This window comes from Parambassis ranga, chromosome 3, assembly GCF_900634625.1.
Source record: "Parambassis ranga chromosome 3, fParRan2.1, whole genome shotgun sequence".
In the NCBI taxonomy this organism is placed as follows: Eukaryota; Metazoa; Chordata; class Actinopteri; family Ambassidae; genus Parambassis; species Parambassis ranga.
The window spans coordinates 18,380,471-18,406,252 of NC_041024.1; the positions used below are offsets into that span (position 1 = coordinate 18,380,471).

The 25,782-nt window shown below is 41.4% G+C and overlaps 1 protein-coding gene across 1 annotated transcript in view; it reads left to right on the forward strand.

The window, feature by feature from the left end:
* Positions 1-25,576, forward strand: part of igdcc4 (immunoglobulin superfamily, DCC subclass, member 4) — a 37,548-nt gene extending 11,972 nt beyond the window's left edge. Inside the window, exons 2-20 of the mRNA XM_028402338.1 lie at positions 692-1,006; positions 5,217-5,358; positions 7,285-7,418; positions 10,205-10,339; positions 10,642-10,794; positions 11,298-11,708; positions 11,789-11,953; positions 12,427-12,564; positions 12,766-12,942; positions 13,186-13,392; positions 13,657-13,758; positions 13,886-14,072; positions 14,742-14,869; positions 15,631-15,801; positions 15,926-16,060; positions 19,100-19,202; positions 19,291-19,471; positions 19,651-19,779; positions 19,947-25,576. Coding sequence (XP_028258139.1) covers positions 692-1,006; positions 5,217-5,358; positions 7,285-7,418; positions 10,205-10,339; positions 10,642-10,794; positions 11,298-11,708; positions 11,789-11,953; positions 12,427-12,564; positions 12,766-12,942; positions 13,186-13,392; positions 13,657-13,758; positions 13,886-14,072; positions 14,742-14,869; positions 15,631-15,801; positions 15,926-16,060; positions 19,100-19,202; positions 19,291-19,471; positions 19,651-19,779; positions 19,947-20,471 — 3,638 coding nt within the window. The 3' untranslated portion in view covers positions 20,472-25,576. The remainder of the gene's footprint in view (positions 1-691; positions 1,007-5,216; positions 5,359-7,284; positions 7,419-10,204; positions 10,340-10,641; positions 10,795-11,297; positions 11,709-11,788; positions 11,954-12,426; positions 12,565-12,765; positions 12,943-13,185; positions 13,393-13,656; positions 13,759-13,885; positions 14,073-14,741; positions 14,870-15,630; positions 15,802-15,925; positions 16,061-19,099; positions 19,203-19,290; positions 19,472-19,650; positions 19,780-19,946) is intronic.
* The last annotated feature ends 206 nt before the right edge of the window (positions 25,577-25,782 follow it).

Consider the following 25,782-nt stretch of genomic DNA (forward strand, 5'->3'; position numbering starts at 1 on the left):
CTGCAACCCTGGAACTTGTTAGATTGTGTCTGCAAAGCAAATACCTTATTCGGGTGAAAAAAAAATCACATCAAAATGAGGCAGTATGAAGCGCTAATGGTGACACATGGTCTATATGACAGTGTGAAGGTTCTTCAGTCAAATGTAATTGATTTATTATTCCAAGTAAAAATCATGGCTAAGGCTAAGCAAAGAAAACAGGAAGGCAATGATGTGTATTTATTCAGCATAACTGTTTATCTCATATGTATAGAAGAAATGAGAAAGATTTAAATTAACACTTTTTGATAGTTATTCCAATTGAAGTTTCACTGACCAATATACAGCAATGAACTGAAAGACGAGCTACTTACTAGGCCTAACCTTCAGATATGTTTTCTTCCATTGCGGTCTTGTCCTTCTTCTATACCAAAATCCTTCATGCTTCTGCACTGATTTCATTTACAGAGCTCCTCCTCCTTCTCCTTGAGCCTCCTCTCTGTGTCCAATTCACCCATCTCTGGAATGCACCACCCTTATCCATCTGCATTGCTATTGATTCTCGAGTTATGCTGTGAAATTAAATTGAAGAACCTGATAAAGTAGATGAAAATCAGATCACATGTGCAATATTTAGCTATATTTAGCAGATAAAGTTGAAGTCGAGCCATAGTGCTGCAGGTTAACTTTCTCTTCTTGCTTTATTCTACAGAAAAGCCTCTTTCGGTGGAGCTAAGCTGTGGTGCTGGGCCCAGCCATGTAGTGTTGGAGCCAGGTTTGCCCCTGTTGCTGGACTGCAACCTAGGGGCCACCGACACACCTTTCAATGTTACCTGGATAAAGGATGGCCAGCTGCTGCCTCTGGAAGGGGATGACTACCTGCAGTATTTGACCAACGGATCCCTGCTTCTGCTGCCCACCTTAAATGATGACCAGCCTTCCCCTGGGGTGGAGGGGGCTTACAGCTGTTTGAGTGCCAGCGCCCTTGGAGCACTGACCAGCCGGACTGTGAACGTTCTCCTAGCAAGTAGGTCTTCAGCAACACCCAAAGCACCCCTCATTCCTTTAAGGGCTTTGGTCAAGTGTTGGTTATGTGAGACTTAGAATTGTCAATGGATATATCAGAATCACAGATGTAATGGGAGAATATTGGTGTGAGATTTACTCTTCCGTTTAAAACTACAGTTGGGAACAATATGCTCACACACAATCCTCACATACAGCGATTTGTCAGTTTTGCCAGGGGACTTTCATTGCATGGATGGAGATGAACTTGTTTCTCTACTGCTTCAAATAAGACCTAACAAGTATCTTGGGATCAGGCACAATCTTAAACAAAACTGTGTCACAGAGAGAAGCAGGATGAGTGGGTGGAAATAGAAAAAAAATATGGACAGGAAGATGGTGTGTGAGGGATGAAAGGACAAGCTACATTTTTTTAATCGCTCCTCAGAGGAGGCCTCTCCCTGAAACTACTAAGTGGTAGTCTTTATTTAGTCATTAGCTTTGTGTAAAATGAGACAGTAACCTCTATGGATGCCCCTTCTTTTGTCAGCTGTCACATGCCTATTTATGAGGATCTCTTGTTTGAGGAACAATAAGGACTGAAGGGGAGGCAGGGAGAGTGTAGGATGAATAGTGGAACGGCAGAAAAGGCTGAAGAAGAGTTTGTGGTGATTGTGAAAGGAAATGCTTCCGAGACCATTAACAATGACCTTCAGTTTGTGTGTGTGTGTGCTTGTGCATGTGTGGCTTTTGAATTAAGTTAGTAGAGAGAGAGGGTATAAGATTGATGTGACCAGTGTGAAAGAGGGTGATGCTGAACTGCTTAACATTAACATTGAGCGGACATTCTTATTTCCTACTGTGTCTTTGCTTGCAGGAATGAGATTGTAGAGAGAATGTAGCAGAGATCACATCTGTGAAAACACATTACCAAAGCCACCTGCTCCATTTTCCCTGTTGCAGCATATGATGTGCATCTGGCCTAATCTAAAAACACATCGGAGAAGCAATGAAAGAGACGTCCCTGTCTTTTCCTCAAGCCCATATTCCATTTTTCAATTATATTAATGGGTACAGGCTGGTGAAAGAACACTTTAATAATAATTAGACCTATTAACCTTTCTCATTATGAGCTGTTGAGGTGAACATCAATATTTCTTAATTCAAACACACTTTTGCAATCAGATTTATACAGCTGCTTTCATAACCACGCACACCCCCCTCCAAGGTAAACACAGCTTTATTTACACTATGTTGATTCAGACAGATTTTCCATCGTATTTGGTTTTTGATGTTTCTTATAACTGTACTTAGTTCTTATGTGTACTGTCTTAAAGCAGCAAAACTAAATGATGCCCATTACAATAAAAGAGAAAGAGAATAACTTACTAAGAAAATGTAACATTTTACTTAATAAAAGGAATTGTGGTTTTAAGGTAAAACCTGTCAAAAGTGAAAGAACTGCACTTGTTTTTCTGTAGCTATTATAAATATGTGTTGAGGCTGGGGGCATACTTGATGAGTTTTCAGTGTTACTCAACCTTAAAGCTCAGTAGCTAAGGGGTCACAAGTGGAATTATCTGCTTGCACAAGGGGAGGGGAAAAAACGCTGCAATCTGATAGCTGTGGGGCCAAAGAGTGGGGCATGGACAGAGGGACAGACAAAGACAGGGAAAAAGTTGGGGTAAAGTCAAGGGCAGGGGAGAGAGAGAGGGAGAGAGAGAGAGAGAGAGAGAGAAGGAACCAATGAAAAACGACAATGAGTGGGAAGAAAGAAAGACAAGATAGAGACATTTTACACAGAACAGTGAGGGGTTAAACTTTTAGAAGTGTCCAAAGATCCACTTGAAAATGTTCCTGTGTGTTGTTCCTGGGATTGTTGCAATAAAAGATTGCACAGTGGATCATCACAGGCCAGAACAGTGTCAGCTTTACAAAGTCTGAGTGTAGTCTGCTGGATGGATCTGCCATGGAACTTCTTCATGAGTATGAGACACTCACGGAGCCCTGGGAAAAGACTAATATGATTATGCCTCGAGAGGGTGGAGGTGGAATCCGTTCACCATTGTTCCATCACAGCATGGGCAAAGTGTCTTCTCTGACCACCCCCTGCCCTCCGACCTCTCCCCTTTGCATTAATGTCTGCTTATGTGCACTCGCTCTTATCAGCTGTTATGCACCACTCACATGTAGACATCACCCTTACGCATACACACACTCGTGGATGCACAGAGTAATCACAGCATGTACAGGCATCAAGGCACACAGTAGAGTAAACAATGAGGTACAAGTAGATATCTACACATGCACTCAGATTTAGTCACACACACACACACACACACACACACACACACACACACACACACACATACTCAGCAGGCCTGGCACCCTGTCAGGCAGTCTGGCAGTGCTGCAGGTCGAGTGTTTACATGAGGGCATCATGCCGCGTAATGGCTGGAAGTGGCGGGGTTAATCATCAACACCTCCTGTTAAACTTGCTATGCAACAAGAGTAGGTTTTTTTCTGAAATGAATCAAATGCTCTGCTGTTATGACCAAGCATGTGTGTATCTGCCTCTGTGTGCTCATTGAGAAACTTTGTTCCCTCAGAGCAGCAGGAAAACACAGATGGCCCGTTTTTTGCCATGTCTAACAGTTGCTGTGCTAGGGGTTAGGGTCATTTGGGATAGTCCACCCAGTGTCTCCACAAGCTTATAGCAGTACCCTCCAGAAAAACATTTTTTGTTAGTGTCAAAACATAAAGCTCACCCCTTCTTTTTAATTGTTTAAGATGTACGTGATGATATCCCACTGTGCCTTCGTTGTTACAGTTTGTAGCCATGTCAAGAATGTGGATCTACTGATGATCAATTATGATAGTATGTTGGCCACCTTGATGTTATGTCCACTGCTTTGAACCAGACCAAAATATCTGACTGACTGCTAAGCAGATTTGTGTGATATTTAGTGCACACATAATGGTCCCTAGAGGATTATGCCTGCCGATTATCACAAATTTATCTGTAATGACATCAGAAAAGTACATGTTGGTTTTTCAAGTAAAATGCCCAGAGGATTAAACAACTATGTTTCATCTAGCATCACAAACAAGTCTTTGCACTGATGTTCTCACATTTTTCAGGCCACAGAATTGATTAGCTTCAAATTGCCTTCATTATTTCCAGATAATGAAATGACTCCTGTCTGTTGGCTGGATTGCAATGGACCTATACAGATATGCCAGAAAAAAATATAATTGCTTTTAATAGATGCAGTTATTAGGTCACATTATCACTTCTACCAAAATGCTGGCTTAAACAGGGTGGGTGGTGGGTTAAAAACTATGACAGATATGCAGCATGGAATATTTGCTTAATCAGATGCCACCCTTGTTTGTTTTTTGTTGCTGTTGTTTTTGTTTGTTTAACATTTTACTAAACAGGGAAAAGTGGAACCGTTTTTTTTTTTTTTTTTTAGCCCAGTAATTTCATTTGGGATTTGCAGTCTCCTCTCTGTTACCTTCCTGCTCTTTTGTGCCTTTAGTTTCTGTCTGCTTTCTCTGCTCTTTTTTGATCCACCCCCACTCTCTACTTTTCAGTCAGGGCTACAGGCGAAGTGGCTGGGATAGCCTGCCTGTTTTGTTCTCTCTTCTAACAGCCTGCTGGGGTCAGAGGTTAGAGGCCCTCAGACAGTACTCCCTGCTGCCCCCTGGTGCTCAGCCTTACCTACAGTGGGAGCTCTTCCCCTGTGTGTGAATGAGTGGAGGCTGAAAAAATTGAAGCCCATCCAACAGTTGACCTGGAGAGAGGAACAATTGCACCAAGCCTGATTAAATCCCCAAATTTCTTCTAATCAGGACGTTCAAGGGTATTTACATGGTCTGACCAAGTCTTTAAATTACAAAATTAAAATGGTAAAGCACTCTTGTTATTTGTTGTGCAAAACCACATTTTTGCAAAATACTTGCTGTAGATCAAGGTGTGAATGAGATTTTGTGACCTATGTGTGGGTTTTATGCTGTTTGTGGACTCTAGTGGAGAGTGAGCTGTGCAGGTCACTTCAGCATAATTTAACAATCAATCATATTGTGTGTGATCACATCAAACAACATCAACAACAAGGTTGCATCAGGATTACACCTAAAGCCATTTTACATATCCTGTGTACCACTGGAATTACACCAATTGATAACTAGCGGTAGCCTATTGACTAATATTATTTCTGTATCCGCAGGTCTGTCTAAGTTTCATCTGGAGCCATTGCCCCAAACAGTCCCCAGTGGGGGTGCTGCCCGCTTCGAGTGCCAGATTGAGGGAGTACCCACGCCTGTGATTACCTGGGAAAAGGATAAACTAGCAGTCCCCGTACACTCAAGGTAACCCCACTGTGTGTACACACATCAATGCTCACTTTCAAAGACTGTATAGATCTGAGTTCAAGATGGGTCATCAAGCCTGAAGAGTTTGAATTCTAATGTACTGACAACCAGGTCAGCTTTCCAGAATCTATATAAAATCTTAAAATAATCTTCTGCATTGCTAAATATCTATCAAAGTTAGTACTGTTTTTGTGTCACATAAAGGCTGCTTTTTATCTTTCTAATCTGCCTATACAGTCAACATTATTAAGTTCTTTACATAAAGCAGTTTGTTATGTGATGTTGCTATGATTTTAAAAAGTTTCTAGATGAAAGCAGCTTTTTCAGAGACCCACACGTCTGTAGTCATTCTTTATTTGACAATAACATGTCACTGTCAGTTCATTTAATAAAATCTACAAGGTGCGTTCTACAAATTGCCACAAGCTGAAGTGGCTGCCACCTTAAAAAGACCTTGTTTAAAGTTATACAGTGCTTCATATTTGTTCAGTGCCATTTGGTTGGATTTTGCTTTAAAATGACTTCAGGGTCAGAACATTGGGATGTTTGTGCTTAAATTTCTCTTTTCGCATCAGAGAAAAAAATGTAAAGTGAAGCAGAAGTTGCAGTGAGCAGTTACTGTTGATTACATTCAAACTTTTGACTTTGCGATTATTAAATGGACCAGGGACTTCTGGTCCATGCTCTCTATATCCAGCTGGTCCATGCTCTCTATATCCAGCTGTGAATTTGAGTGCACTGCAGCTACAAAGTAGCTGGTATATCAGGCAAGCTTTTAGTCAGCCTTTTATGGTTTGACATTTGAGTGGTCCTCCTGTGTTCATTAAAGACATCTGTATGCACACCATTATAATACTTTTTAATTGAATTCATTGCATCACCTGATCACTGTGTTCCTGTAGTGTCCTTTTGTACTGTCATTGTGTAGGTTGTGAGAAAATTCTTTTAAATTTAAATTTTACAATATCAATAATTATAAGAAGAGCACTGAAGAATCCCCGAGTTTAAAACAAATGTCTCAGAAAGAAAAACACATTTCAGTACAAGCCTGTGACCCCATTCTCGACAGGTCTCGCTCTCCTTCTTTCTACGTCTCTCCTCTCACACATATTCTCATTTACTGAGCCACTTAACAATATTGACATTTCACTGTGCTTCTGTTGGTCCTGGAATTTTTTTCCAGCCTTATTGCACAGGGCTAAGTGTTAATGGCTGCTGTAGCCTTGCATGACCCACAAACAGCTTGCTGCTTATGAGGTCTTATTGGAGGGATGTGGTGCACCCACCTCAGGCACTGTTAATGGCTTCTTTTTAAAATCAGCCAAAAGATGGCTGATACATCACTGGCTTTTCTCTCTCTGTGTTCTCTCCTGCTTTAATGTTTTTTTTTCTAATAAAAAATCTGCCATCTATAGCTCTTGCTCTTTGCTGCAGTCCTCTTTCGGTTTTTATTCTGATACTCTTCCTCTCGTCTGTGTCCTCTTATCTTTCTTTTCTGTTTTTTTTCCTGTCCCTTGCTTCTCTCTGCTTTCCTTGTCTCCTTATTAAACTCCTCTCTACATTCCTTGTCCCTCCTGGACAGGCTACAGCAGTCGGGTTTCGGTTGGATTAAAAGTTTACGATAAAGGTGATAAGAGGTGGGATGGCATTCTATTGAGAGGGCCCTAGGGGATCTGGGTTGCAGACCAGGAGCGATATCTCTGAAATTTGACCTCCAAAAGTGAGGGAGAAGCAGGATTACACAAGAAACAATATCTTTCAGCAATATATAAAGGTTTTGTACCTCAGAAAACTATTTATTACTATATACTTGAAAATTCAGTCACTTCTGTAACCTGCCGGTTGCATTTTCTGCTTGTTGTTTCTCCTTTTCCTTCTTAATCTCTCTTCCTCTGTCAATACTCCTCCATTTCTGTGCAACAGGTTCATTTCCCTTCCTAATGGAGTGCTCCAGATTCTTGAGGTGACCAAGGAGGATGAGGGCGTCTACCACTGTGTCGTATCCAACTCTGCCAGGAAGGACATCAGTCATGGAGCGAGGCTCACTGTCAACACAGGTCAGTTCTACTGCAATGCTTTATAGTGTTTGAATAGACAGCCAGGCACCATTGAGAACTGTCAGCCCAATCCAATGTAAGGACATCATTCTTGAAGTGCACTAGGTTTACCCAATGTTAATCTGGAATTGGATAAAAATGTGCAGAATCTGTTCTGCTTTTAGAGTAGGTCTTCTGTCTGAAGTTGCTTATTGAAACTGTATACAATGACAGAGAGCGAGAGAGAGAGAGTACACCAGAGGCAACCGAATGCAAGTCTTTCTGGTCTCTGCATTATGCTTGTATAAGTTTGATTTGCATACTGTGCCATGTTTGGCTTTCAGTCATTGGCTTTCTTTTGAAGTCATTAAATTACCAGACGTCTCAAGGTGATCATAACCTTCAGCAGATGGGTTTGAAGCCTGAACCTTTACAGCCTGAACAGTTTGCAATTTGGAAAGCAGATAATAACACAAAATATATACAGACATATAGTAAAATGATGTTTACCACAGTTAATCGAATCACTGAAAACAATTTGCCCAGTTTGAATTGATGTCCTTGGGTTTCTGGATTAAAGTCTTGTTGTGTTATTTATTATAAAAAGCACTGCGTGCACTCTAAACTTCTCTAGCCTGTCCTGTGCAAAATTAATTTGGTCCAACATGTAAGGTGTGCACAGAACAAGTACTCTATGTGGCTACTGGCTTTGGGCCCAAACTTTAAATGTCCATATATATGTCCATATATATATATATATATGTATATGTATATATATCAGTCCATAACTGATAAACCACTGGAATGAATAAATTCATTCTAAACAATATAGGGCCAAATTAAATAAAACTCTAAAAGACAAAAAATGACATTCAGTAAGAAGAAAAGGGGAAATGGTATATCTTTACATTAATTACATGGTGCTGTGATTCTGAGGGAACCATTGTGTGGTATGATTTCAGCATCAGGCAAAGCACATTAAAGCCATTTTGTATTCTCTGTCTATGTCAAAAGCTAGCAACAAAGCTCTGTCACAGCTGCTTTTGGGTTTTTAGAAGAAAGCCGAAGAGAACAAGAGGGAGAAAAGTGCAGATAAGGTCAAATCAACTGCATCCATCACAGCAAGTTGTTACAGCAACATTTTAGATTTACTTTTGGTCTATTAATGGGACAGTTCTCATGCTTCCACTGGCACATATGAAAGATGGTCTGTTCTTTGCCATCATTAGTGGTATTTCAGACATGCATACATGTGGAATATTGTCTTGTGTGACTCCTGGTGACACATAGCTGCAGGTGTTTATGCATCCAGACCTGTTGAGATTTTTCACTTCTTCCAATACATTTTTTCCTGGAATCTGAGGTAAAATTACCCTTCTACTTCATTTCTACATTTTCTTACTGTTTACCAAGAAATGTTAAACCCTAAAATACTAAGAATACTCAACAAAACAAAGAAAGAAAGCATTCTTTAGGACAGTTTTATATATATTCTTTACCCTGCACTCTGGGTAAAGACACACACAACCATTATGTTCACACGACACTTATACAGGTGCACTCTGCAGTGCAGTCCTAGCAGAAACAGAGTGACCCACTTAAAGCCTTATGCATAAGTGAGGGTTCCTGTATGTAATCTCAATGATTAATTTATATTGTGTTTACAGAATGCCAGTCCTCGTTCCTGGGATCATTAGCATTATGAGCTGCTGAGTAGAACTGCAGGAGAATAAGGCCCACTCTATACTGTACTTTGGGGACTGATACACACTCAGGATACAAGTGTCCTCTCAACTCCTAAACAACTCTTTGAATAGCATCCTAGAAGAGAAGGGTTCCTCAGTTTGATAATTGAGGCCATTCTATTTTTTGTCCTGTCTCAAAATCATTCTTTTTTTGTGGTTTTATTGAGTACCTCTTATTTTTCTGCACAACACTGCCTGTGCTTTCAGGTGTCTTTTGAGGGTTCTTTTTGCATTTGTGTGTCATTCATCTGTGAGGGATCCTTTCATATGAGTGCTGCCACCTGTACATTATATTATTTTTCTGTTAGCACCTCCTTTCTATTTTCTATGAAAAGCTTTAAAATAAAAACCCCACCAATCAGTCAATGTGCCAAATTTAGGGACTTTACTGAAACAGCATCTGTCTCAGTCTTGATGGATGGTACATATAATTGAAAGTATGAAGTATATAGTGTTACTATGTAGTTTTTCTATAATAGTCTACACTGCAGTATGTTGGCGTGTTATCATAATGGACCAGTGTTACAGCATGTGACTCATGTGAGATTGTTTGATAGATGACATTCTTAGATCAGATACTGTATTTTCTGCAGCGATTCTTGGATTTGTTTGGCACTGTAGCCAAAGTACTTACCTACTTGTAGTTAGTGCACGAAAATACTTTAGAATAGATTACTTACAAGAGTGGCTCTCTAGATAATCGGGCCATTGTAATATAGCATCCAGGTATCTTTGCGACAGACCATGCATTACTGTTTGTGTGGGAATAGGCCTGTTACTGACATTCCTCTTAAAAGTACCCTAAAAGGTCTCTAAACCCAGTGCTATCATCCAGCTACATTACAAATTGGATACAGTGCACTGATTTTGCAACACATGGCAATGATGACTTGACATTTAAAACTTATCAGTGAAATGTCAGGATAGTATTTGTTGTGTATTATCAGGTTGCAGGTCTAAAATGATTGTTTCCTTCTTTTTCTGCAAATCTGCATAATAGCATTTTTGTTTAACAGTTTCACATTCACAATACCTAAGCATGCATGTCTGCTCTTCGTATAGGTTCTACTAAAGCCCTGAACACAGTTGTGATTGTGGCTCCACCTCAAAATGCCACAGTTGTGCTCGGTCATCCTGCTGTGATGGAGTGTATGGCTCAAGGCCAACCTAAACCTCTAGTGTCATGGAGCAGACAAGGTAATGTTCTGGGTCTTTCTCCTGCTCTCTCTGCTTCTCAGCCTATTTATTTTTCTCTTTTATTGCATCTGATCACATTATCTGTTAGTTGCTCTCCATCTATCTGCCTCTCTCACTCACCAGGAACATCAGCATCAGATCTATCTTTGTTTCTGTCTTCTGTCTCGCTCCTTTGTGCTGTTTCTCAGGCAACTGGAAGCCTGAGAAATGATCGCCACTTTTCTCAAGGCCAGTCTCGTTATTCCATCTGTCTGATCTGGGACTGTCCTTTGCTGTTCTCCATTGCATTGTCTTTTAAACAGACGGAAAGCCCATTTCCACTGATGTGGTTGTCCTCGCAACTAACCTGGTGATTAGGGACACGAGGCGTCATCATGCTGGCGTCTATGTGTGCCGGGCCAACAAGCCCAAGACCAGAGAGTTTGTCATTGCTGCTGCTGAGCTGTATGTTCCTGGTAAGAGTCTAGTCACATCCTCCATATATTGATAATTAACACATATGTTTTCTAAGTAACTGAATGTCTGAAGGAAATTAATACATGTCTTGAAGGTTATTCCTAGTTATTTATAAAAGATTGCTTCTATTTTAAGTATCTCTTTAGTAATAAAAATCTACAGAGCATCTGTCATTCTAATGATGAAGAGGAGCATTCACAGTGTTTGAAAGCAATATTTTTTTAGCTACTATATCCAGTGTTGATAATGTTATATGATGTGCAGTGTTTTCACATTTGATTCGATTTGTGTGTGCACTCAAATAAATACTTGTAAGGCAGATGGAGTCTCACAAGATTATTTAGATTTAGATCAGAAGCTCACACAACTCTCCATCTTACCCTGCTGTAAGCTATGCACTTATGGAACAACAGGTGGCCAGTGAGAAGTGATTTGATGAGACAAAGTTAGCTTCTGATTGACTTAGTGCAAAACTTAAAGCTGGTCTTCCTACCTCCAACAGCCCCACCAGTGATTATTCAGCCCCCGGAGACAGTGTCTCTCTCCAGGGGAAACACAGCCAGGTTTGTCTGCAACAGCTCAGGGGAGCCTCCTCCAGTGTTACACTGGCTGAAGAATGGCCAGCCTGTTAAGTCATTCAGACGGATGAAGACTCAAAGCCCTGGAGTCCTGCTTATCAACCAGCTGGCTCTAGAGGATGCAGGCTACTACCAATGCATAGCAGACAACGGACTAGGCACAGCCTGTGCCACTGCCAAGCTGACGGTCATTGTGAGGGAAGGACTGCCGAGCCCTCCTCGGCACCTGTCTGCTACACCTTACTCCAGCACAACTGCCCTGCTCACCTGGGACAAACCAGAGCATAACTCGGACCAAATCATTGCTTACTCTCTACACTGCCAGCGCATTGCAGGTTAGTCTCTTTCTGCACAGGTGTCATGGTAAGATTGTATAAAAAAACATTTATTTATTGATGTATTCATTTATTTTCAGGTTATGACAATGAGGACTATCAGTTTGCGATGAACAATGATACCACAGAATATCTTGTGAAAGAACTTCTCCCTCATACAGCCTACACATTTTTTGTGGTAGCTTATTCTCCAATGGGTGCCAGTCCCCCATCAATGCCTGTTACTGTAGAGATGCTGGAGGACGGTGAGTAATCAAACTAATACACAGATCAAATAAGAAAAGCCTGGGATGCTTAACAAACATTGCATGCTTGCCAGCTTTGTAGCTGGGAAATTTAAGAGCCCTTAATTCAAAACAGCAGCAGCAGTGGTTTACTGGAGACTCAGTTGTGCTCTTCACTTTCTTTAAAATCTTTCATGTTTTATTCCTTCTGCTAGAATGCCTTCTTCATCAATTACTCTGGAAAATCCAGATATGAACACAAAGTTTTATACAATATGAATAATAGCATGTTTTTCCATGGGCCAGACACTGGGCAGATCTTTAGGATATGTGTATTTTTAACATGATATCAGTAATAAATTATTAATCATCCCTGCTATTGTCAGTATGAGTATATCTCAATACTCCTTCAGGGAGCTCACTCACAATTTCCCCCTGGGATCAATAAAGTATTTCTGATTCTGATTCTGATTCTTTTTTTCCCTTTCCTGCAGTGCCGAGCGCACCTCCTCAGCTGTCTATAGTTAGTACTTCTCCCACAGACATTAGACTGATGTGGCATCCGTTGTCCTCACATCTCAGTCGTGGAGCTGTTACCTGCTACCGCATTGAGTATAGCACTCTGGATCAAGGTGAGTAAACCCTGCTGGCCATGACTAATTCAGCAAATACTAAGGAAACCACTGTAAGTTATGCAGCAAAAAGAGACCTCACTGTAGAAGAATCACTGCAGAAAAAGCACCTTTGTAGTAAAGCATTTGGAACATTAGAAAAATTAGGCACTTCAGAAGTAAGTATGCACATGTAACTGTGTGTCTTTGGTGTTTCCCTAGCGGATAATGTTTTCTCAGTGGAGGTTGGGGGAAATGAGACTCAGTTCACACTGAGAGAGCTGCAGCCCAATCAGACCTACCGACTGAGGATAGCTGCTGGGACTGGTGTTGGCTTTGGGGTTCCCTCTGAGTGGGCCCAGCACCAAACTTTAGCCAATAACAGTGACAACAGCATGGGTAAGAGGAATGTTTAACAGTTGATGGGCATTCATTGGACAATGACTATTTTTAAGATGTTAATTGTCTGCTTATACCGTAAGTGGCCACCTATAAATAATTCAACAGTCAGACATGAAAGGAATGACTAACCTTGAAATATGGTCAGGTTCTCACTGTGTGAATGATTATGTCCACAAGCAACATCACGAAGTTAAGCTCCTCTGGTTTGTGTCATTTGTGCTTTCATCATCTTTTTTTCAGTAATCTTTGCTCCCACTGAGCTAAAAGTCAGAGCCAAAGTGAGCACGCTCAATGTGACATGGCATCCCTCGCCCAATCACACATTGGTCTCTGGTTACAAGCTGTCCTGTCACCAGGTGGGAGGTAACAGGTCAGCCTGTGGAGACCTACCGACCCAACCCATTGAACTCCCTAAGAAGCCTAGGTATCGTCTCCTCACTGGACTTGGTAAGGTCTCTTTAAATGTTTTGTTTGATGTGTTTTTGTTTTTGTGAGATGCCTGACTCAGTGAGCCAGCTTTTTTGTTTGTATATTTTGTATCTTCATAGGTAGTATTAAAAAAAAAGCTTAAGGGAGAAATGCAGTTCAATTGTTCAACATTTAGTTGTCTCTCAGGCCAAAGCTTGAAGTAGTAGTGACATTGTCAGGCTAAAAAGACTGCATTTAAACCGGGGACATAATTTTGTCCTTGTATGTTTTTGTTCGTGTCAGTCCCTGGCAGGCAGTATGAGGTGAGAGTTTGGGCATTCAACAAGCAGATAGATGGAGTATCTGCAGTGTGGAATGGAAGGACAAGCAAGGCCCATGACAAAAGTAAGATTTCTCTGTGGGTGGGAAAAATAGATTAACCTTTACTATTCATTTCCACCTATTGTATACAATAATAGGCTATAATATGTTTTTTTAAGATTCAAGGGTAATGTGTACTTCTGTGTTAAAGCACCATCACCATCCAAGGACCTCCTTCCAATACCCCCGAGCAGTATTCAAGCTACGGCCAACAGCTCCACCTCCATCTGGTTGCGCTGGGAGAAACCAAGGTCCAGCCACATACGCATCATCAACTACACCATACGCTGCAGCCCAGCAGGAACCACAAATGCATCCCTGGTCTCCTATCATACCAGGTCAGAACTAAACATCTCAGAATGATCCAACATATTCCAAGGTTTTACTTTTCTAAGCTCTGATGAACATCTGTAATGTGTAATGTAATAAAAGACATTTACTATTCCATATTTTATATTAGATAGCATTACATAGCATTCCCTGTGTACCTTCTGAACTTGACAAGGCATTTGTACACATATTTTCATGGATCATCAGCATCTAAGGAATGTGTTAAAGAAATGTTGTTTTGATTTTGAACCATTAGAGAAGAAGTAGTTAGAATTTGCCTCATCTGACATGTTGGCTTTTATTCCATATTCCAATGCACATTTATACAAACAAAACCTGTATCTAGCAGGATTAAATGTTGATGGTCAAAGGTTAAGGTCCCCATGCCACAAAGCCTTTGATAAAAATGTTGGCTGAGGGCATGTAGCTATGAGGTGGCAGTTCTACTTTTGCTTTCTCATGTCTTTATCAAATAAAGAAATGCTCAAATCTTCTGAGAGTTCTAATATATTATGAATCGCTTGTGTGGCATCATCACATAGCAATCCAGTGTCCATATAATGTGTCGTCATACATAGAAAGTGTAGCTTTAACAGCTTGAACACATGTTTATGGTGGCTGTATTATGTTAGAAAACATCAAACAAACTCATGACAATCCATTTTTGTGTCTTGCAGTTCTGCACAGGAGATATTACTCGGGTCACTGAAGCCCTTCACCCGTTATGAGCTGGCAGTGCAGTCGAATGGAGTGGACGTGGTTGGACCCTTCAGTGGCACTGTGGAGGTGTCTACTCTGTCTGACCGTGAGTCTTTAATAAGCCTGAGGATTTCTCTGCAGGTTTAACAGATATTGATATTAATTGAAGAGGAGCAGTAGTATACCGACAGTAGTTGTTACACCTGCTGGGTTACAGAAAGTCTTTTTTTGCATTCCTTACCTTCACACACAACTTTGCATTGCCAATAAGCAGGTCTCAAACAAGCTAAAAGAAGACTTTGTGCACAACTGTGTCAGTGAAAATGTAAGAGTGTCTTTTGGGTCTGGACTGGTTGTCAGCTCTTACTTTCTAAAGTCTGCAGTCTGTGCCTGTTAATGCATATGACAGTGGCCTTCACTGATTGCAGTGAATGTGTGCTCACTCATGTGCAGGCCAGTGTGTTGGCTGGCCAGAGGCCAGTCAACATGGGAATTATATCACTTGGCATCAATGCCTGCTAACTGGCTGTAATAAAACACCCAGGCGTTGTAGTGGCTCTTGTGCTGGCCAGCGACTTTGTTTGTCACCCAGGTGAGAGTGGTGTGTGATGAATTGGCTGCTTTTAATGACATTATTACCACCAGTCACCCCATCATGCTCTCCACTACCATGTGTCACCTGAACCCCAGCCCATTCCCCCATTGCCCTACTCGTCCACTCTCTCCTGTACCCAGGTGGCAGGGACATGAGGACACAGATGGTTGTCACACAACATGTCAGATCTCCCACCAAGACAATATACCTTCCCCAGCTGTGAGGCCTCGTTGCTGGGCTCTAATTACTGACCTGGTCTTCTTTCCCTTCAGGGCCCTCCACACCTCCGGAGGAGCTGCAGCTGAGTGCTCTGGACTCCTCCTCTGTGCTGGTGCACTGGCGCCCTCCACTGGAGCCTAATGGTATCATCACCAGCTACAGAATTCTGTACAGTGGCAACCTAAGCGAGCCAGAGTACTTGTGGAGAAATGTCTCTCAGGATGGTGGGTGTTTCCTGTCATGATCCAACATGTTATTCATGTGGTATTTTTTTCTTTAAATGTGACTTTTTCAACTGTGTATGACTGATCCTGACAAGCTGTCTCCTCACTTCATTGTCTTTCTCAGGGAGCATTACCAGCACTGAGGTCCATGGTTTGTCCAGTGGCACTCGTTACTATTTTAAATTGGGAGCGTCTACTGAGGTGGGACCAGGGCCTTATTCACCAATAAAGGATGTTCACATCCTCCCTCCAAAATATGGTACGCATTATAATCAGATTAAAATTTACTTTATTAATCCCCTTAGGGAAATTAGGCTGCAGTAGCAGCAGCATATATCAAAGAACAATAAATACACTATATACAGGAAAAAAAATCTTATACACATGCACATACATAGAAGCAGACAAATGAACATAAATACACAGTAACTGAGAAGTTTGAAGTGCACCTGATGTGATGCTTTAAGTTTGTAAGCACAGCTCTTGACAGTCAGAGATGAGTTATAGAGTCTGATGGTGGATGGCAGGAATGACTTCCTGTACTGTTCCTTAGTAGCGGGGCTGCATTTTTATGGAGAGGGTGGAAGCAGTTTAGACAGCATTCTGTCCCTCGCCACCTCCTCCAGGTTGGCAAAAACAACAGACCCCACCTTTTTAATGAGTGTGTCCAGTCTCTTGGCGTCCTTTGGTTAAATGCCTCCAGCACACTACAGCAGAGAAGATGGTGCTCGCCATGACAGACTTGTAGAACATGTGGAGCATCCTGCTGGACCTGAGTCTCAGTCTCAGGAAGTAAAGTCTACTCATGCCCTTCTTGTAAACAGTCTCAATGTTCGTGGACCAATCCAGTTTATTGTCCAGTTGGACACCTAGGAACCTGTGAACTTCCACATCTTTCCCACTAATACAGACTGGGGTGGGCGGGGACTTGCTCCTGCTGAAGTCCACCACCATCTTCTTCGTCTTGGCCATGTTCAGCTGCAGGTGATTCTCCACACACCATCTGACAAAACACTCCACAAGGCCCCTGTACTTATCCTTCCATCCATTCTCCACACACCCGACTATGGCTATGTCATCCAAGTGCTTCTGAAGGTGACACCACTCAGAGCAGTACTGGAAGTCAGCTGTGTATGTGGTGAATAGAAAGGGAGCTCCAATGTTGCTTGTCACGGTGGCAGACACACAGCTCTGCAGTCTTAGCTTGGTCCACATTCCCTTCAGCTGCACATTTTCCTTTCCTCTGGAAACCAGTTATCGCTGTCATCCCTCTCCAGACGTCCCTGGTCTGGTGTCTCTCCAGTCTCTCCTCCAGCTTCCTCCTGTAGGCGTCCTTACTCTCCTTCAGACTGTTTCAGCTCCTTCTGGACTCTCCTGAGCTCAGTGTGGTCCACAGCCATTAAGGCCCTCTTCTTCTCATTAAGAAGGGCTTTCAGGTCACTTGTCAGGCATGGTTTGTTGTTAGGGTAACAGCGCACCTTCTTGGTGGGGATGGAGTTGTCAGTGCAGAATTGGATGTAGTCAGAAACACAGTTAGTCCATCCAGGTCGTCACCATGTGGTTCATACAGAGCAGGCCAGTCGGTGGTTTCCAGGGCATCACGCAGACTATCCATGGCACCATCAAACCATTTCATAACAGTCTTCAAAGTGACTGGTTGTTGCTAAACCACAGGTGTGTATGATGGGGGAGCAGGACGAGGTTGTGGTCAGACTTTCCCAGTGGAGGAAGAGCAGTGGAAGGTGTATGCGATGGTGACATTAGCATACAATAAATCCAAAGTCTCTTTGTCTCTTGTGTAACATTGGACATACTGCTGGAATGTAGGGAGAGTGGAGGACAGACAGACATGATTGAAATCCCAGGCCGTGTCTGCGTTACCGGTTGGAGAAGTGTAGACGGTGATGGCGATAATGTTGGTAAACTCCTTGACATAGATCTGCTCCGTTTGCACCACCTGTTGTTTACGAGCATGGCTAGCCCCCCTTCTTTCTTCTTACCACTCACAGTGGTGTCTCGGTCCAGTTGCACTGTGTGGAAGCCAGCGATCGTCACATTCACGTCCGGTATCAGTCTGTGCAGCCACATTTTCCGTGATACACACAAGCGCCTCCAGCTCATCCATCTTATTTGCCAGGGACCTGACGTTCCCTGTGATGATCGCAGGGACACAGGGTTTAAAACGCCACTGAAGCAAAAGAAATGGTTACATGTGTCAAATATAACAGACAGAAAACAAAAAGATGATGAAGATCAACCACCAGCAGTTGTCAGTTTCTGTACTTTTCATTTCACTCACCTCACCAGAATAGAAAGAAAAAAGTGAAATAGGAAGTGAGGAGAGGAAGGTGTCTGTCACAATATTAAGAGGAGAAAAGTATTTACTTATAACTGCTCTTGTTAGCAACTTGTTGTTGGTAAAACACTTTCCACTTAAGAGACACTTCTGTGGCCTTTTTGATAAGCACACACACATCATCATATCATACAATGCATATAGCCATTAAAAGTGTGTGATTTGTCCTTGGCAGAAGAGAAGGTGTAGCTCTGCAGAACACTGCTGTTTCTGTCCTCTTGTTTCTGTATTTAGAGGAAATACATACAGGTGCCCTCTCTAGTGACTCCCAGAGATCTTTGGATCACTGTAGCAGTATTTTCTGTGAAACACACTTCCTTTCCCTTTGTGTCACTTTGTGTTTCAACTTGCCATTTCATTACACTGTCGGTATTTTTCATCTTAAAGGCCCAGTTTGTATTAAATACTGAGCTCTACATCAAGGAGCAAAGCTGTATACAGCAACCAGTACTGTACTTTTTACTGTGCAGTAGAATCAAGTATTTTTAAGTCAGTGTCAGTCATGGGATGTGAACAGAATAAACCTGTGTGGTGCCACTGTGGTGTGTGAATGGACTAAGATGGCTGGTGGCTGAAAGTGGGTGGGTGAGAGTTTCTGCCATCTGTTAACTCTCCTCACCTAGTCTAGTCTGCCAACAACACCCTGCATAAATGAATATCAATGAAGGCCTGCTCTCCCTGGTTAAATGTTGCCTCACAGCTCTATGCTACGTGCCAATTTCTTACATGAAGAAATAATCAGACCTCTGCCAGATAGTACTTCTAACAAGATGTATTTCTGCAATTCTTTCAAGATGGTCTTTTCAGTAAAAATCACTATCACTAGCTACTTTCAGTCAAAAGTAGCTAGTGATAAAATATAAAAATCAATAGCAATCATGTTTAAACCCATGTTCAGGCTGATTATTTGATTCTCCTTTCATGTTTCTCATATTTTAACAGAGCTGGACATCCATGCAGTGACAGGCATCATAGTGGGTGTGTGTCTGGGACTGATATGCATCCTCCTCTGCATGTGTTTTAGCTTTCGCAATAGCAAATCCAGGTATGGATCACAGCTCTCCTTCTTCAGGTCTCATACTGTGGTTTTCCAAACGATTTTTTTTCACTCTCTCTTTTACTGCTACAAACAGGGAGATATCTGGAGGTCCTGACTTCACCACTGTGACGCCTCAGTACAGGAGAGGAGGCTGCCCCACATCTTCAAATGAGCCAGAGTGCAGTGATAGCCATGAGCTCGAGACACTGATGCCCTCAGGCAGCCAAGAGACTGTTCGGCCACCAGGAGAGGCCCCAGAGGAACAGAGTCTGATGGCAAGTGTTAATCTAAGAGAAAGGGGAGGTGCCCCTGCTCCTGAGCCCATGGCCAAAACCTTAGAGAGGGCAGCTCTTATTCAGATGGGCCATGGATCTTTTCTATTTTTTTTTCTCACTGTGCTAATGAAGGGATAATAGTTCTAATTCGAACTTCAATTGTTTTGTTCATGTTACAGGCTGCATGGAATGGCTCTGTGAGCCATAACTGGGCCAACAGAATCACTAGATACAGGGACACCATAACCGACGACTCACCAACACTCATTAATGGAGCGCTAGACATACTAATTGGTGACAACGGCATGGTAAATGAGTGAACAAAACACAATGATATACATTACCTATTGTAATCGTACTCGTCCTTATACTTGCACATTGTATAGGGATGTGTATAAAGGTGGAACTATCACTCTTAGACTTTGTGTTACTCAGGAATACAAACCAATACAAATAATCTTTTGTTTCTTTGCAGGTCATAGATGACAGCCTGTGTACCTCTCTGTGCAGTAACCAGGTCGAGGCAGAAGTCATTGTTCACTCTGAGCTGTCAGATCCCGACAGGGAGAAAGAGGGCGAGGGCAGGGAGAACGAAAAGGATTCCAACACCACCAGGGGAACCTCATTATCAGAGGACAGGTATTCCCCTTTGAGTTCACTGGGAGAGGAGGAACCTCCAGAAAAACTGTCACTGGCCCAGAGCCCATCGAGTCTTCCTTTAATAAAGTTGGTGGCTAATCACAATGGGGAGATAGAAGGCATGGGACACCAGCCAACTGCAGACACAGAGCCACAGCATGGCACGGGGTTAACTAATGGCTTCCACTCTCCCAAGACAGTGAGGTCTGTGTTGAAGTCAGAAAATCTGGAAAACGGGAGCTCCAGACACTGTCCTTCAGCACCAGGGAAGGCCGTCTCTGCTGGACTATCCCCTGCCCCTTTTGTCAGCTCCGGCCTTGTCCACTCTACCTCAGCAGCACACAGTTACCTGTGCCCATAGTCTCTGCATGTAGGGCATCAGCCACACACAGACATCCAACTGATTTTTTTCTTTTATTTACCCAGGAAGAATCCCAATGGATTATTTTTATGCACCTCATTATTGGATTTCTTTCACTTCCATACAAAGTTTTATAGGTACTTTGAATCCATTGTTTCACACATGTGTATATACAGCATATACAGTATATTTTTAGTGGTAGAGTACCGTATATGGGTATGCATTCTCTATCACTGCAACCATACTTTCCTCTGGGTATCTTCCTGTCTATAGGACAGATTGAATTTAACCAAGCAGATGGAAGTTGATTGGAGGAGGCTATTCCCACTGTGTCGCACACAGCTCTGTTCCACTCAGGAATCAAGAGCAACCGGGAACATTCCCTGAGTGAGTGAGCACTTGGACAGGCTGTCATCATCATCGGCAGGACTGAAAGCAGAGTGTCTCCCAGGGCTTCGTTGTGTGGATGCTACTTCGCGGTGGCACTGAGGAATAAGCCTTAAAGAGTATCTGCACACTCTGAGAGTGTAAAACACCTGTGTCTCTCTCCAGCCTCCTGCTGTCTCAGGGTTCACACACACAAACACACTGTAACACACAAAGAAAGCTGAAAGAATCCTGGCAGATTCTCTGAACACAAATTCAGACAGCCATACATAAACACACACATACACACACATTTCCTGATTGGAGTGTGGGGGTCTCAGGTGCCTAATTATTCTAGGTGCGTTTATAACCTCTGTATATTTCTATAGATGATTATATTCAGTACAAGTACACACAACATGAATGAAAGAAAAACACTTAAAATGTAAAAAAAAAGAAGAAAGAAAGAAATCATATGGAGTATACAAATTTGGTACATCTGAAGTATTCCTTTCCAAAATGCCATATATCCAGGTTGTGTAATTTTGTAAACCAGGGACACTCAGTTAAAAGAAAAAAGTTTTTATTCTCTATTTTACTCATTTTAGAATCAGTATTTACATGTTGGGTTTGGTCTTGGTTTTAATTATGTTGGTGGGAGAAGTAGAGGAGATGATACAAGGATCCATCTGCTCTTCTTTTTCAGCTCCCATAGGGATGCACCAATCACCATTATGTTGTCAAAATACTGTGCCATAGTTCACTATAAACAATATCTTTATACCATAAACTGTTCCTTATTCAGTCAGAGTGATTCTCATGACGATGATTTGATATGTGAAGCACAGTCAGTCAGTATTGGTTTGGTGCATCCCTACTCCTTGTAAACGGCACTACCTCATTTCTTTTCAGGACGGTTTCCAGTGTGGTTCTTTAGTTTTATGTAACTAGCACCTTTTTAAAATCTTTTTCTTAACTTGTTTGATTTTACAGCCTTTAGTTTTTACAAAATTAATCGTCCGACACTGACTGTATGTTCTTACAACTGCAAATTATGTCTCTTTAGTGCATTGCAGCTTCCTCTCCATAATCAAATAGATGATGTCTGTTAGTATAATGTTAATGTTCCATACAGTGTTCTGCACCCTGCTAAATCCATACATACCCAATGTCTGTCTGCCTGAATGCCTGAAACCTGGTCCATCCTGTGTCATCCACTTCTTGTCAAAGTAACACCAACTAGGCAAGGAAGGTAATAGCTCCTGCAGTTTGACTGTTGTGCCATCTGCACACAATAAGTGTTAACCTGATACAATAGCTGGATGTGTTTTATGTCTTAGCATGGACATAACAGCAAGTTGTTGTACAGTAATCTGCATCCACAACCCCACACAAGAATATTTGGATTATACATGTGGTATTAAAAATAAGGTGTATGGTGAGTAGACTCGTCAGCTATTGTGAGCAAACATTTTACATCATATATTCAAAAGATTTATTATGCATGTGCACCCAGTAATGAACATAATCAAAATTTAAAATAAAAAAAATTAATAATAAGCCTGACTGAACTTTGATTTGGAGAGTTCTTAATTCAAGTGGTTGTTTTAACCACTTGTTTTTCAATTACTCTGTTAGACTGAACTCTCTTAAAACGCTTTCATAAAAAACTAAGAGTTATAACTCGAAAGAAAAATAATGTGAACTTATTGTTCTGTTACAAGGCTAAGCTGCTAACAGGCTCTAATTAGCCATTCATGTGGTTGAGTACATGTAACTGTGTTTTAAGAACACAGCTAAAGTATAAACATTCATTACATGCAGGAGGTGTTGACGTGTCTTCTTCTGGTTCTTCTGGTTCCATTAGGTGCTTCCCATAGAAAAGGAATATTTTAAGGTAGATAACCCTGGAAAAGAATGCATTATAGGCAAAAACTGAGATAATCTGAGATTACAATACACATCTGTATGATTTTGAACAAATGGAAAGTTTTTAGAATCATTTATAACTACGATTATATCCATCACAACTGAAAGTAGATAACTGTTGTTCATGTCTCATCTTCTCTCAGGTGCTTTTCTTCTATCGCAGCAGTGAACAGAGTAGACGAAGCCTTTGTGTCCTGCCCACATTTGTACCTATGTTCATGCAACAGTAAAAATATCACCAGCTGAATTCAAACACATCAGCAGCAGCATTGTAAATGGTTCTATGAAACATCCTCAGTGTTTGTTTGCTCTAAAAACCTTTGTTGTTGTCTTATTCTGAACAAAATGCATGGTACCTCAAAAAGACTTCAGCCTTGCCATGTATGTATTTACCATCAAAGCAACATGACATGTTTCTTACTGCAGTAGCAGTCATTTTTGGACAGAAGTGAATGTGTTATTAGCAAACCTGGGTCAAATGTGGTTAGACAATTTTTTCTAGGCCTGAATGAGTGGGTTTTGCAACACTGGGAAACTCAGTAACATAACAACATAACAAACTTGTGTTACTTCTGGCTATGCTCCAGGCAGTGTGGCCACAGCAGGTTTTCCATCACTGTTAAAATTAAACACCTGCTGTGACATCATTGATCTGGGGGACAGCTTATAGTTATAGAGAGCAGTGCAGTGCAGTGGTCTTGCATCTTGATGATCATTTGCTCTTTATATAAGCTAAAGCGAACCACCAAAACCATGTGTGTATATTTTTGACCCAGGTTCTTTTCTGATGCTGTTATTCATCATGCTCAACAAGTGTGTATGTCCCAAGTCCCAGAAAGAAGTATTCTCAAAAGCATTCCATTTAACATACCTCTATCAGTCCAGGTCAGCCATGATTAGCCATGCTAGAGAAGTGCTAAAACCCCAGACTGTGTGTCCCCATTGCTTTGTTTGTTTGTGGGGCTTTATCTGGACCTGTGTTTACTTCCTCAACCACTACAGCATTTGTAGACACTGATGCTGCAGTGTTTACAAACCTGTGACTGAATGGATGGAGGGCAGAGAATTATAACGGTGAATCCAGATAGTGTTTCAAGTTGTGACAGAAAAAAAAGAATCTTTTCCTGGACTTTAATGAAGTTGCCATGACATATAATGTATTACTTGCAGATCTTCCGACTGGTGGTGATTTTTTTTTACATCAAAGCACTAATTTGTTCTCATGGGCATTAGATATTTGGTTGATTTGTGCCTGGGAGGTTTTGTTATTCAGTTAGACACTGTCACACCTGTAATAGGGGACTTCATGATGTTGTAGCTGCCAAACTCCAATGTAACATCTATTTTTTTCCCCCCACAAATACTTTCTTTTACACGGGTGTTGCTAACTGTGTGTTTAGTCTGGATGCAGTAGTGAATTTTTATGGTATGTGGAGGAGAGGGAACTGAGGGGGATTAGCATAAACCTGCCTCCAGCATAAAGGATGTATGCTCTCCTTATAGGAGCTCTTTTAACACATTTAACCACTATCTTTTACACATGTAACCTTTTTGCTCACATTTTTGTTGGCTAGAACAATCAGAATTTTTTTGAAGGAAAACTTTCTCATACTCTCATTTTGTAGAGATGATAATTACTTTGATAATTGTGTTTATTTCATCCTCTTTTTGTAAGGGTTTTATTAAAAACAGTATACCTCATGTTGGTAACTTGTTGATTTGATTCTGATCAGTTTGTTGATACTGCACATTTTGTAATGAGTAGAACGTGTAACCATGAGCGTCCTGTTGTGAGCCAGGTTTTTCATAGATGACGGGACTGATGTTTCATTTTACCTCAGTGTGAGTTTTTGCTCATTACAGTGGCTTTGATGGTGTTGTCTGGCACTGAAGGGGTAAACAGATGAGGGCGGGGTTGGGGAAAGGTTTGTGAAAGCAATCTAAATTGACAATGTTATTTTGCAGTAGTAGTTATTTTCCACCTTTTTAATGAGTTTAAAATGAAACCATTCTAGAAATGTCTGCTTCTGCTGAATAACTGCATTTCAGTCAATATCAGATTATTTAGGGAGAAGGGCTAAAGGGACTTCCTCCTCAGGAAGGTCATACCTCTCAGTGCAGATTGCCATTTATAGAAATAATAGCCTCTTCTCTACTCAGGTGCCCCATCTTTGCATAAAATTGTAGTTCATGCCAGCATATTCAACTCAGATACAGTACACATCATTTGTTCTCAAACAAAGCCTCATTTTGTCCTTTAGGAAAGTAAATCAACTCTTATGCACAGATGAGATCTTGTTTTGTACAAATCACTCGGTGTAATTTTGTCTCTGGATTTTCTCTGTACATTTTGGTGCTTCGTGGTGAGCTGCTTTGTCCAGTGATGTCACATTGTTGTTTTTCTTCTAGTTTTGTGTGTACCAACTCGGTTCTGCTTCTCAGAATGTGTAAGCACAGACTCAGACTTTGTGGTCATGTGCCACCAGCAACGCTCTGCAGCTATTCAGTCACCTTTGTATTCATCGTGTGTCAACCAAGACCTCACACTACTGTAGGAGCACGTTCTAGATTAGCACTTCTTCTCGGGCCATGAGCAGCTTTGGACTGTCATCTTTACATTTACTAGAAGTGCAATTTTCTTAGTCTGTAAAACAACAGGTGGATTACTCAGTGTTAGTCATGGCGACCGTGGCCATGATTTGTGGTAGAAACATTGCTTGTTCAGAGGAACCAGTCACAGGATAGGTAGTACGTGTGGTTTGTAGAAATATTTCCACTGTGTTACCATGTGAAAATGTCAAAACTCACAGCAACTGTGAAAAAACCTTCTGTAAATAAATATCAAAGAATGATAAAAACTATTGTTCACTGTGATTCTTGGCATCTCTGCCAAGTTGTTAATTTCACTTCCTGTTTAATTTCTGTTTCTGACATTTACATTCCCCAAAATGACCTAAAAGAATAAAATCTATCATTTCTACATGAATTATTTCTTGGCATAATGCAATCATCCTGA